Source organism: Rhinolophus hipposideros (genome assembly GCF_964194185.1).
Source record: "Rhinolophus hipposideros genome assembly, chromosome: 10".
NCBI classification, from domain to species: domain Eukaryota; kingdom Metazoa; phylum Chordata; class Mammalia; order Chiroptera; family Rhinolophidae; genus Rhinolophus; species Rhinolophus hipposideros.
Genome location: NC_138056.1, coordinates 35,235,953 through 35,249,488, shown reverse-complemented (window position 1 = coordinate 35,249,488; position 13,536 = coordinate 35,235,953). Strand labels below are relative to the sequence as shown.

Sequence of the window (13,536 nt, the reverse complement as noted above, 5' to 3'; positions counted from 1 at the left end):
CGGGCTGGGAATGGCAACACCCACCTGCAGGGGGGCCGGCCAATGGCCAGGGCAGGGAGGCGTAGATGTGGGCGTTGATGTTGGGACCAGATTTGGAGCCTGCAGAGGCTCATTGTTGCCCCTGGGCAGGGCCGGGGGGAAGTGGGCCTGGGATGTGGAGACGCAGGGAGGCAGCACTGCCTGATGCATGTGCCCAGGTTGCGCCGGAGTCGTTCTGTGAGCTGTGGATCCGGGACACCAAGTACGTGCAGCAGCCCTGCGTGGCACTGACTGTGTACGTGGCTATGTGCCACAAGTTCCACGTGTGCATTGAGTGGCGGCGTTCCGACTACTGCCGTGAGTTGGTGGGTGGGTGGGAGGCAGAGGGACTCCTCCATTGCTTTTGTCGCTCCCACCCCCATTAGAGTGGGGAAAGGCTTCTGGACCTGCGTCCAAGTCTAGGCTTCCCCAGGCTTCATTATGCGTTCATTCATATTAATTAATAAATACTTGACACATAAATCGATAAATATTTTAATAAATTAACACATTTATTTTTATTATCATTTACATTGATAAGTCAAGTGACTCTCATTTATTTTTTATCTAATTTCTCTGAGTCTCCTTGCTTCATCCATAAAATGGAGACAGTAAGGAGACACCCTCTAGGATTGCTTTGAAAGGGATATGAGATACTGTGTCCAGAGCGACTCCTCACACATGCCCATCACGGAGTTATGGTCCAGCAAATATTAGTTCTTTTCTCTTCATAGTTGATCATGTTTCTCTTCTTTCGGGCTCTCTCCTCCTTCACTGAAGATAGAAGTGCGCCTCGTCCCACCCCCGTTAGCTGTGGCTTAGTGGGGTGGACCACTAAGTGCAGCAGGGGTGGACCGGCCTAAAGTATAGTTTGAACATGTCCAGAAAGGCTGGAAACAACTCACAGGAAAATCACATCTATAATGAGACAGATAAAAGATGAAAAGGCAAAACCATCTAGAAGAGTGTTTTTCAAACTGTGGATCCCAACTCAGTGGGTATGAGATCAAATTTGGGGGTCAACACCAGCATTGTGAAAATACAATGGAATAGAAAATGCTAGCGTGGACTGCACCTAAAAGGTTAAGTATTATTTCATGAAAATGTTTTTTTGTTTCAATAAACCAGTGATTCTCAATCCAAACTACACTTTGAAATTGCCCTGTGAATTTCAGAAAGTGTTGATCCTTGGGCCCCATCGGAATCACAGATTCTGATTCCATTGTTCTGGGGTGAGGTCTGGTTGATGGCACTTCAAAAGCTCCCCAGGGATTCTTCTGCAACTGGGTTTGAGGACCACTGTTCTACATGTGCGTGTGTATTGGACCACAATGTAAAAATCTAGCGTTTACAGTCAAGAAACTTTGAAAACACTCATCTGTAGAAAGGGGTTGGCAAACATTTTCTGCAAAGGGCCAGATAGTTAATATTTGAGGCTTTCTGGGCTGTCACAACTACTCAGCTCTGCCCTTGCAGTGCACACACAGCCAGATTCAATAGGTACATGAATGGATGTGGCTACATTTCAATAAAACTTTATTTGCTGACTCCTGATCTAGAGGAAAGAGACAATGACACCAAACCCCTTTGCACTGTCTGCTGAGGCATGGGTGATGCTCTCAGCCGCCTCCTTACCCTGCCTGGGGTCTGAGCTGGGCCGGGGGTCCACTGTGCCCCTGCAGCCTTCCTGTGCTCCAGTGACTCCACGTATCAGGCATGTGTGGCAGCCTGCGAGCCCCCTGAGACGTGCCAGGATGGGATGCTGGGCCCACTGGACCCGGAGCAGTGCCAGGTGCTGGGAGAGGGCTGCGTCTGCTCTGAGGGCACCATCTTGCACCGGCGCCACTCGGCACTCTGCATCCCGGAGGAGAAGTGTGGTAGGTTCCTCCCCTCTCAGGGTGGGGCCCTCCAAATCTGGCCTCCCCCAGGGTCTCCTTCACCTTCCTGCTGCCCAATGGCTGAGGCCTAGCTGAATCCCTCCGGGGCTGCATTGGGGTGGTTAATGTCCCAGCGAGCGCTTTGCCTGGGACACTCTGCCCCCCCACTCCTATGCCCCTGTGCCCCCACTATAGCCTGCACCGACAGCACAGGGATGCCGCGGGCCCTGGGGGAGACCTGGAATAGTTCCCTCAGCGGATGCTGCCAACACCAGTGCCAAGCTCCGGACTCCGTCGTCCCAGTGGAGCTGGACTGCCCGGGCCCCCGCCCTGAGAGCTGCCCGCGCTTCGGGGAGGTGATCTTGCTCCTGCCCACTGAGGACCCCTGCTGCCTGGGGGCTGCTTGTGGTGAGTCCCATCGGCCACTTCCCTGGATCTCCACTGTCAGATGGTTAAAAGGCTCCAGCTCTGACCTTAATGGATAGGACAAGGCCTGGGAAAATGAAAGTGTCTCGTGGGGGATGTGTTGAGGGGAGTGGAGAACCCTGCCTGGGGGGCAGGAGCCATGCCTTAGGAGTCAGTGTGAGCAGGGCTTACAGGCACTGGGCTGTGGGACCAGGCAGCCTCGGGACATTGGCAGATCATGTAACACTCTCTGGGCCTCCGTCAATTCTCTGGTAACAAGAGGCTGACAACGGTACCCACCTCTGGACTGTTGTGCAAATTACGGAAGTTAATACTGACCTAGAACAGCAGCAGGCACTCAGCCCATCACGATGAACAGGACCTCTTAGTGCTCTTCTTTCCCAGTCCTGTGTGACCCTCAGAGGCCCCTGCCAGGAACATGGGCCCTAGGGGCTGGGGACATCATGGGGACCAGGTGTGCAGGGGCTGGGCAGGGCTGGAGGCTGAGGCGTGTCCCAGCCCCCAGGTGACAGGCCCTGTGGCCCCTGGGCCAGTGTGTAACCATTCTCTGTGTGAGGGCCTTGCCCCGACCTGCCGCCCAGGACACCGACTCCTCACCCACTTCCAGGAGGACTCCTGCTGCCCGAGCTACAGCTGTGGTGAGAGGTCCCGCGCAGTGACAGTGGGATACTGACCACCTGGGGGAGGCGGGTGCCTTGCAGCTGGGATAGGGGAGCAAGGACAGCTCTGGGGTCTGGGTTCTGGCTGGAGATTAGGGCAGAGCTCGGGCGGGAACGCTGGCGTGGCCAGGCAGGGTCTGCTCCCAGCTCCTAAATTCTGTCTTTTCCCCAGAGTGTGACCCAGACCAGTGTGAGGCAGTGGTGGTCCCCAGCTGCCGCCAGGACCAGATGCTGATCGCTGGCCGCCTGGGGGACTCATGCTGCACTGTCTACTTCTGCGGTGGGTGGGCATGCCATCAGATGTCAGTACACATACTTAATCTGCAGCCACTCCCCCTTCCTCACCCCTGCTTCCTTGGGCAGCTGGGAGGAAAGGGTAGGGGTCTTCGGGTGGGGTGGGCACAAGGAGAAGGGTGAGAAAAGTGTAGGATGAAGAGGAAAGTGGTCCTCGCTTCACCCCCTATCTGACTGAGCATGAGGAAATCAGTGCTCATTCAGTGTCAGACTTTAGGTAGACACGAGGGAGAACTTCCAGATTCTGACTCCAGGGCAGGTCACATGAGACCATGAAACACTGCTGGTAGTCTCACTCCTATCACAACTGGGTTTTTGAGGTGTCCCCACCCAGCAACCTGTTCTCTACCAAGCCCCCCATGAGGGGGACTGCCTGTGACAGCCCTGGCCCCTCTCCCCTCTCAGCCTGTGGCGACTGCCCAGATCCGATCCCCGAGTGTCAGGAAGGGGAGGCCCTCACCGTGGACAAGAACACTGCGGAGCTCTGCTGCCCTCTGTACCAGTGTGGTGAGTCCTGGCCGGATGGGGGGCCATGGCCGGAAGGGGCTCCAGGGACCTTTATGGGCCACTGGACCCTTCACAAAGTCCTCACCCCAGGACCAAGGGCACTGTCACGTCGTACCAGTCTTCATAACACTTTTATCACAAAAGCACTGTATAGGCCTTGGAGAAAGTACAAAATCCAAGTAAACACAACAAAATGAAAATACTATCTTCCGACCTCCTAGATATTCTACTGTCAACACTTGAGTGCATATCCTTTCAGGTACTCTCTGTGACTTTGTGTGTGTGTGTTTTATCAAAGTGAGGTCATCCTGTCTGTACATGTTCTTTTTTCACCAGCTGCCATCGTTACCTTTCCATATTAATACACTTTCAAATGCTATCATACCCAGTTCATGGTTCTCTTGGCTTGGCCAGCCCAGGACCATATATTACTATTATGTCTCTTAAATACGCTTTTATCTAGCACAGGTCCCTTTTTCTGTGTGACACTAAATTGGAGAGCCTGGGCTGTGGTCCTGTAGGAAGTCCCACCTTCTGGATTAATCCAGTTGTTTCCTCTTAGAATGGTCTGTCTTGCTCCTTTCACCTCTGTGCTTCCTATAAACTGGACGTTAGAGCTAAGGCTTGGTGGATTCAATTAAAAAAAAATTTTTTAACTGGACAGTCCAGGAGCTCCATAGTACTTGACACCATACTATGTGGCTGGGCCACTCTCACTGAAGTTGGCATGGGCCCTGGACTAGGGTGGTGACTGTCGCATCCCTCCCTTTGACATTTAGGTTTTTCTTCTCTCAACCAGAAAGTAATCCAGTACTTTGACACTGTACAAATGTCCTTCTCTTCCGCCACTTCCTAATTTTTGGAAATATCAGTTGACAAATAAGTCCTACAGTCCTGCACGTCAAGTGCCGACCCTGCACCTCCCCTGCCCACCAAAAGGTCGTGCTTTGAGATTCCCTCACTCCTTGCCTTGGTCTCGCAATATGTGACAATGGCCAAGGAACCCTAAGCTAAGGGAGACCTGCCTGAAGAATAGGAAGAACGCACAGCAGGCACAAATGGGTGGTTTCCACAGGTGGGAAGGACTGTACTGTCCTCTGGAGGGAACCGTTCCAGGTCGGTGGAGCTTGTCCTGGTCACTGGTTTCCCTCTGATCACTAATTTCAGGGTGACACAGAATCTGGGGCAGGGAGGAGGCCCAGTTTAGCGATGTTAATTAAGGTTCTGACATTGCCATGTCACTAACGCCTCCCAGATCAGAATTAGGGTCTCCCGATGGAGTTCTATGGGAAGACTCTAGGAGCCCAGACTTCTCCCCTGGACTCCAGCCTGCGGGGGTTTCTGAGGACGTGGAGGGGGCGGAGCTTCTGCTAAGGAGGAGCTGGGGGCCACACCCTCCTTAACCAATGTTGCATTTCTGAGGATTAATGCACCACGGTGTCTGTGGCTGATGTGTCTGTCCCCTGCCTCCTCTCCCATGCAGTGTGTGAGAGCTTCCGCTGTCCCCAAGTGCAGTGTGGCATGGGCACTGCCCTGGTGGAGGTGTGGAGCCCAGACCGCTGCTGCCCCTATAAGTCCTGTGGTAAGTCCTGGGACAGGGAGACCATTCCCTGAAGGCAGAGTTCCAGGGCCCCTGTGAGGAGGGAATGGCGGGAAGGCGGGGGCAGGGAACAGACCCACCATTATCCACTTGCTCAGACTTAGTCTCTGGAGAAGCCACCCAAATTATCTTCTCCCCATTACATCCGCTCTCTGAGTACAGAGCATTCCTCCTACACCTTTTCCTCCCCAGGATAAAAGAAGGAAAAAAGCAAGCTCCTTGTTCCAGAAAGGTTTTCCATCTTAAAAGTCTTTATTGCAACTATACAATAGTAAACATGATTTTGTTAAAATCCACCTCAGGTCATTTTCGGGGAGCTGGTGGGGGTGTCAATAATGAACAGCAGTGGCCTTTACATAAAAATGTTATTTTAAAAAGAGTTAAGAAAGTGTGTTTTGCATCTAGATACATTGCCTGTCCTTTTCCAGGCCTCTGCATAAACTTCATGAGGGTGGGGGTTTTAGTCTGTTTAGTTGCTTTGTCCCCAGAGCACAGAGAAAAGCTTGGCATAGAGTAGGCACGTAAAACGACTTTCTGCGTGAGTGAGTGCCCCAAAGAGTGTTTCACAGCCACTCTCTGCTGAAGCTCCTCACCCTGAGACTACAGCCGGTGCAACCCTTAAGTTTGCTAGTGATGCCTCGGCTGTCAGCTCCCTCATAGCTTAGAACAAGGCCGGCTCATGGCTTGGAGCAGTAAGGCTGAGCTTGTTGGAAAATGGATTTGGGAAAGGCAGATGGTCAGAAGTTCCACCCTTGCCATATTCATGCCTGGAGAGGCCCCGCATTTTCTCCAGAATGGGTTCTAGAGCCAGGGAAGGGATGAAGCCGGTCCATCTGCCAGTTTATCCTCACCCCACACCCAGTGCGGAGCTTGGTGTTCAGCCCATTACTGCACCACCTGCCCCACCAGGGGAGCTGCAGCCCCCATGGGGGAATGTAGGCAGGCTGAAGGAGGGGGTTGAACATGAAGTGAAGGGTCTGAAGACCCAGAGGAACTTCCACCTGGACATCTCTGGTGAGGTGGGTCCTGGCCCCTCCTGTTTTTCAGAGTGTGACTGCGACACAATCCCAGTGCCCCGGTGCCATCTGGTATGGAGACCCTGCCCCTTCCCACTCTCCCTGGTCTGCCTTCCCTTTCCTTTCCTCTCTACCCATCCCTTCCCCAGGAGACCTGATTCCTTTAATATAGTGCAAAGAGCCTTGGATTGAAAGTCAGCATTCTTGTCCCAAGCTCTGCTGTCTGGGCACAGTGCCCTTATTTGTAAAATGGGCGTGACCATGGTTCGGAGAGCAGTGAGGATTAAGTACAATGATGATGATGATGGTGACGATGAAGATGCCGGTGATGATGATGGTGGTGGTGATGGGAGAGATGGCGAAGATGATCATGAGGGTGGTGACGATACTCATGATGGCGGCTAATGTTTATTGAGAGCTAACTATATGCCAGGAACGTTCCTAGGCCTTTAGTGTATAATATATCATATTCATTCTCACAACAGCCCAGTGAGGTTAATTCTATGATTATCTCAATTATACAAACAAGGAAACTAAGGCCAAGGTCATGTAGCTAGTAAATCACAGTGCCAGGACAGGAACCCAGGAAATCTGACTCCAGAGACCATGCCCTTAATCACCACACTGCACAACCACTGAGGAAAGTGAAAATACTCTGAGAAATGTAAAATTATCTTTAAAGTTATGATTTTCACATAATTTTCTGAATTATGTATATTCCCCCGAGCCCCAGCATGCATTCCTTCGCATTTTGTCTCCTGTCGCCTCGTCTTCTCCCTTCAACTGGTGAAGGAAGAAGGGAAGTAGTACGAGCCAAGTGGGATTCTGGGCCGGCAGCCATGCAGCAGTCCCTGACTGATGGGGCCAATGGGTGCTCAGAATGACAGGAGAGGCCTGAGGCCCTGGGAGAGGACACTGGGGAGTGCTCCTCACCGGGGAAGCTTGGAAGCCACACTGGGCGGTTCTCCCTCCGTGGGAGGGTAACTGAGCTCACAGGGTGCCAAGGGTCCCCAGGCCTGCCAGCCCCCTTTCCACCTACTGCAAGGAGATAATTGACAGAGAGAGGGGGCACAGGTGGCAGATGCCCCCAAGGACAGGGCGCAGCCTCTCCACCCCGGGGTGCTGACTGGCTCTGCCCCACCTAGTGGGAGAAGTCCCAGCTGGACGAGGAGTTCATGCATAGCGTGGAGAACGTATGTGGCTGCGCCAAATATGAGTGTGGTGAGTGAGGAGGTAGAGCCGGGGTGGGGGAGTGGGTGCTGGGCTCCCGGTGACTGTGGCTACCCTACACACCCATCCAGTGAAGGCCCCTGTCTGTCTGAGTCGAGAGCTGGGGGTGATGCAGCCAGGCCAGACCGTGGTGGAGCTCTCGGCAGAAGGCGTGTGCCACACCTCCCGCTGTACTGACGAGCTGGACCCTCTCACCGGCTTCTACCAGATCAACACCACTTCTGTGCTGTGTGATGTCCGCTGTGAAGCGGTAGGGGAGACAGGATGGTGGTGTGTGGGGTCAGGCGGGCTGGCCCAGCAGGGCCCAGGTGCTCCAGGAATCAGAGGGGCCCCTCGAGCTTGGCCCAAGCTCTCTAGACAAGTCTAGACAGTGGGCATCTGGGGAGGGTCCTCAGAGACCTTTGTGGGGAGTGCTGGGATCGGGGAGGAGTGGGAGAGGCCAGACGCGGATAGCAAGAGTGAAGGCCTGGCAAGGGTGAGGATTTGACAGAGAGAACCTGCATTTCTGAAGGACATTCTAGGCTAGGCACATTCCCTATCTTTTTGGCATGTGAGTTTGTGGTTGTTGCCATTTGTTGAGCACTTCTACAGGCCCAGTACCTAGGACACGGACTGGCTTATAGTAAGGGATAAATATTAGTTGAACAGAAGGGGTTAGAATTGTTCCCATTTTTCAGATGAGAAAACTGAGGTTTAAGGAGTTTGACCAACTGAGTCGTTTGTCAAAAGTGCCATAGGAACTGGAACTCCAATTGAGGTGTCTTGGAACCCAAACTGGCAACCATAATTACCAGCAGTGCTGTCTCTGAAAGGGGTGGGAATGCTCTTTGACCCCTGGGGCTGGGCCTAGCGACTGCAGCAAAGGAGGCTTGTGGTAGACATAGGATGATGTTCCTGCCTGAGACACAGGGAGCCTCGGAGGCCCCCTCCTGAGCATGTGAAAGGGAACTTTCTCTGGGCTAAGAGACAGGCAGACAGTAGGAAAGGCAGGAAAGTGGAGGTGGGCACATGGCTGACCCATCGCGTCCCACGCTGCCCTGCAGAACCAGGAGTACGAGCACCCGCGAGACCTGGCGGCCTGCTGTGGCTCCTGCAGGAATGTGTCCTGCCTCTTCACTTTCCCCAACGGCACCACCTCCCTGTTCTTGGTATGCAGCCCCTTCACTGCCCACCCGAAAAGGGGTCCCAGGAGGGGACACGTAGGACCAGAGCCCAGGGAGAGGTACAGACAAGGTCCTGGATAGTGCCAGGTCCTGGGCTACACCTGTCTTTGGAGCTGTGCCCTGTTGGTTCTCTCAGGCCATCCATCTGGCCACCAGTGCCCAGCATCCACTTGTGTGCCCTCCAGCCCGGGGCATCCTGGATCGCTGAGTGCGCCCGCCACCACTGCAGCAACACTCCCCTGGGCGCTGTGCTTGTCCGCTCACCCATCAGCTGCCCACCGCTCAACGAGACTGAGTGTGCCAAGGTCAGTGCCAGCCGCCTCCTCCTGCAGCACGGCCTGAGGCCGGGGCATCAGCTGTCTTACTCATGCGGGGGGAGGTCCTGTGTGCAGGGGCGTGGGAGGACGGTTTCCCTGCAGCCTGTGTGTGTGCCTGCCCTGCCACCCCAACTCCACATCTCTCCGTGCATTTTTGTTCTGACCACATCACACGGCCACACGCACATACAAGCAAACGTACACTGTCACAGGTTCTAGGCACACTCACAGACACGCGAACACAGGCCCATTGGCTGCACACTCCACAGGGACATTGATACCTCAGCATGCCAGTGCATACCATGCACCGTCACGCACCACGGCACTCTTGCACATGCACACTGTGTAGACACACAGCTCAGTCCTGTGGTGGGCACAGAAATAGCATGGATAGCTATCACTAGGGCACAGTTCAAGGGAAAGGATTTCCTAGAGGGTTTGGGTTCTTGTTGAATTATTAAAGCTCCTGAAGTTAAGACTGGACATTTAAATATTTCTAGTCTTACCTAGAAAACAAATACACATACACTCAATCATACTCTCATACACACACTTAGATATGAAATCACATGTACACACTCACATGCTCACAAAATCACACACATATACTGCGACCTCCCCCCACACACACACATACATACACACTTAGTTACAAAGAATTGTCACGTCCGTTGTTTTACGCATTTCATAATCAAGGAGGAGGGCTATAAGGGATAATTGCCTCCATTTTAGAGATGGGAAAACTAAGCCCAGAGGAAAGGGGCAACTTATCCAAGGTTGAGATAGAGCCCAGGCCACTCACCCGAGTTGGTCCGCCCCTGTATGCCTCCCTCCTGTGTGGGGGAGCTGCCCTCTGTGTGGGGGGAGCTGCCACTGGAGAGAGGGAGGCCCTGCACCATCTTAATCCAGCCTCCAGCCTCACTGGGGGGTCACAGGCAGCCTGAGTGCCAGTATCCCAACAGGTCAGTTAAGCCCCTTTGGCTCTTCCATGCCAGCCCAGGGGTTCCTTCTCCCTCTTACCAGGGCCTGATGGCCAGCTCCCTGGGGCATTATGGGAGGAGAGGAATCAAGTCTCTTGTACTCCTTGCCTCTTGCTGGGATCTTGGCTCTTGGCCTGGACAGGACCTTCCACCTACCTACTCTCCTCTCTCTTCAGGTTGGGGGCTCGGTGGTACCTTCCTTGGAAGGATGCTGCAGGACATGTGAGTGAGCACGGTGGGGGCCCAGGGGTGAGGGGCTCTGGGAGGGCAAGGTGTCATGTTGGGGCTTGGAGAGCTAGGTTCCTGGCCTGGCATCTCTGATGGTGTCTCTTCAGTGGTGAGTAGATGAAAGGATAACACCCCTGCCACGAGGCTCATGGCACTGGCACAGATATGCAGGTGGCCAGAGGCCATGCTCATGTCCCTGACCCAACACAAGGCCCCTGTTTCTTGTGAGACGGGGGACGTTGGCATATTGCATCCAGGAGGTCAGTAACCCAATGGCTGCCTGGCCTCCTCCTGCCTCTGCCAAGTCCCCCAGCCCAGATGCCCCCCACATGAATTCTCCCTGTGGCTAGGAGCCCTGTCTCAGAGGGTCCTTCTGGGTGAGATTCAGGCTCACAGGGTCCCTGGTGAGTCTGAGTAAGAGCTCTGTGCAACTGTTCTCACACCCAGTCCCCGGAACCTGCAGCCCTCAACCATATATGCATGTATGTCCCAATCAGCCTTAGGGCCTTTGCCACATGCCTCCCCTCCCCCCAGGCTTCAGACCCATCCTTGGAGAGCGGGAGAATATGGGACGTTTTATGTCCACCTCACGGATGCTGGGCTCAGTGCCTCAATGGCTGAACACAACTCATGTTCCCTGAATGTCCTGTGTGACCTGAGACCCGTATCCCTTTCCCCAGGTTCCCTGGGGACCCTGTTTCCCGTGGTCCCCGTTAGCCCTGCCTCTCCTCCACGGGTTAGTGTCCACTGCCACCCAGGTACTCCTCTCGGAAGCCCATGGAATTGGAGGTGGCAGCCCCGTTGCTATTTTCAACAATGTCCCTTCTGCTAGGTGGCCCCAGCTCTGGGGGTGGGGGAGGGGAGGGCATCACCCCTGCTCCCTGCCTCTGGTGAAGGCCTTTTGGCCAACAGTGCATGCTGGGTAGCAAGCTGCATCCCCTGGGCTTGCATGGGAATGCTTCAGCGGTGCCCACTCATCTGGGGCCCATCAATGCCCAATGCTACCACCGCTTTGCTCCCGCTGGTCACTCAGCCATCCTCGGCCCAGGGCTCAGAGAGCCACAGCCAGGAAGCACTTGGTTCTGCTGCCTCTCGGGAGCAGAGAGGGAGGATAAGAACTTACCTTTGGCCAGGAGTCCTCCAGCCAGCCGGTGTGGTGGGAACCCTCCTGTGGTGAGGCCCAGAGGCCAGCAGAAAGGATTCCCCCGACCCCCGTTTCCGGCAGGCACCCTGGGGTCCCAGAGCAAGCCCATGCATTTGGCAAATATTTGCTGAGCACCCATGTGCCAGGCCCTGTTCTAGGCACGATAGACAAAGCATAAACAAGGCCTCGTGGAGCTGACATTTTCGTGGGAGAGACAAATAACAAGCAGAATATATAATAGGATGGATGCATCTGGTTTTAAGGGGAATGAACTTTATGGAATTTTGGAGGCTTCATTCAGAAAAAGAACACGAACTTACAAATCCATATTGAGGTGTGAAAGTGAATATTTCTGTAGAATGAAGAAAAAACAACAAATTGTAGACGGGGCCAGGCAAAAGAAGGCCCCAAAGCTTACCCTCCAACAACATAATTAAAAGTGTGTCTCTGACTGGATGGTGACAGAGTCCTGAATAGAAACAGGGAAGAAGGGGGTCAGGGAGGACTGCTGAGGGAAGGAGTTGCCATTTCAAAAGGGATCCGGATAGGCCTCAGTGAGGCGATACTCAAGCAGGTGAGGGTGTGAATGAGGCCTGTGATTGGTTGTCTCTGGGAGGCGTGGTCCAGGCAGGAAACTGCACACTTACCAATTTCCATCCCTGTAACAGCCGTGTGAGGTGGGTGACTCCCTGACCCTGTCTGATAGACAGGGAAACCGAGTGAACCTGCTGTATGCAAGCGTGGTGCTAGCCTCTGGGGTTTGTATTCATCCAGGGAATTGCAGAATTGTAATGCTAGAAGCCCTCGTGAGTAGAAAAGCTGACGCTCAGAGAGGGGTGAGGTCGCCCGACATGGGTTAGAGACAGCGATTGAATGGGGTGGGGAGGCAGCCTGCCCTGCCCCCAGATCCCCTTCCCTAGCCCACAGCCCCTGAGGCCATCCGACATCTCCACCTCCTTCCGGGGCACTGAGTTAAAAGGCTTTCCCTCTGATGGGGAGGGGCTCTAATGCATGGGCACTAATGCTGCCAGAGGGACCCTCCAGCATGACACTAACTGCCCCCATCTGGCCCACCCTGGGAGCACTTGGCAGCCACAGCGGCTCACCCACTTTGTCCCCCCAGGTAAAGAGGACGGGCGCTCCTGCAAGAAGGTGACCATCCGCATGACCATCCGCAAGAATGAATGCAGAAGCAACACCCCCGTGCGTGACACACAAGGCTGAGGGAGGGGGCAGCCAGAGATGGGGAGGGAGGGGCCTTTGGGGAGCGGTTGCTGCGCAGGCCCCCTCACTGGCCTTCCGTCTCCAGGTGAACCTAGTGTCCTGCGATGGGAGGTGCCCATCTGCCAGCATCTACAACTACAACATCAATACCTATGCCCGCTTCTGCAAGTGCTGCCGCGAGGTGGGCCTGCAGCGGCGCTCCGTGCAGCTTTTCTGTGCCACCAACGCCACCTGGGTGCCCTACACAGTGCAGGAACCCACCGACTGTGCCTGCCAGTGGTCCTGAGGCCTGGGGCTGGGCTAGGCTAGCTGGGCCACCTCTGCCACCCCCACTTTCTGCTTCCAGCTGGCCCAGTGTGCATGTGTGTGTGTGGCGGGGGCACTAAAGGTCTGGAGAGCTGGTACGTGCTGAGCATGGTGTGGCAGGCAGACAGGGAGTGACCAGAAGAGGCCACACCTGGCCATCCTGGCTCGCTCTCTGGGCTCCACCTCCTTCACACTTGGGAAAGTGCCACAGCTGAGGGCTAGGGGAACTTAACTCTGCTCCTGGCTTAAGGTCTGGAATGGGCCCTAGATCAGTCCCTGCACATCTCTGGCTGCAGTGCTTTGGTGGCGGGTGTGAGAGCTTTCCAGAGAAGCCAGGTCCTGGGCTGGACCCAACACCAAGTGCAGGGTCAGGATGTGAGGGCCCACTCTCTTTCTTGGCTCTTTTGACCACGGGAGAACAATAGATACAGTAAAAGAAAAGGGGGCTTTAATTGCAACATGCAGGCCTGCATATAGCCACCCAGAAAGAATTCTCAAAAGCAAAAAGATTGGGTTCCAGACTCAGTCTCACCGACATCTGTGAGGC

The 13,536-nt window shown here is 54.5% G+C and overlaps 1 protein-coding gene across 1 annotated transcript in view; it reads left to right on the top strand.

The window, feature by feature from the left end:
• Nucleotides 1-12,969, top strand: part of OTOG (otogelin) — a gene marked incomplete at both ends in the record, with an annotated part of 74,923 nt that extends 61,954 nt beyond the window's left edge. Inside the window, 15 exons of the mRNA XM_081062695.1 lie at nucleotides 198-336; nucleotides 1,701-1,895; nucleotides 2,091-2,303; nucleotides 2,855-2,959; nucleotides 3,153-3,260; nucleotides 3,680-3,781; nucleotides 5,265-5,363; nucleotides 6,429-6,469; nucleotides 7,543-7,618; nucleotides 7,699-7,877; nucleotides 8,671-8,775; nucleotides 8,976-9,095; nucleotides 10,264-10,309; nucleotides 12,583-12,662; nucleotides 12,769-12,969. Of these exons, the coding sequence (XP_080918821.1) occupies nucleotides 198-336; nucleotides 1,701-1,895; nucleotides 2,091-2,303; nucleotides 2,855-2,959; nucleotides 3,153-3,260; nucleotides 3,680-3,781; nucleotides 5,265-5,363; nucleotides 6,429-6,469; nucleotides 7,543-7,618; nucleotides 7,699-7,877; nucleotides 8,671-8,775; nucleotides 8,976-9,095; nucleotides 10,264-10,309; nucleotides 12,583-12,662; nucleotides 12,769-12,969 (1,809 nt within the window). The remainder of the gene's footprint in view (nucleotides 1-197; nucleotides 337-1,700; nucleotides 1,896-2,090; nucleotides 2,304-2,854; nucleotides 2,960-3,152; nucleotides 3,261-3,679; nucleotides 3,782-5,264; nucleotides 5,364-6,428; nucleotides 6,470-7,542; nucleotides 7,619-7,698; nucleotides 7,878-8,670; nucleotides 8,776-8,975; nucleotides 9,096-10,263; nucleotides 10,310-12,582; nucleotides 12,663-12,768) is intronic.
• Nucleotides 12,970-13,536: the final 567 nt, after the last annotated feature.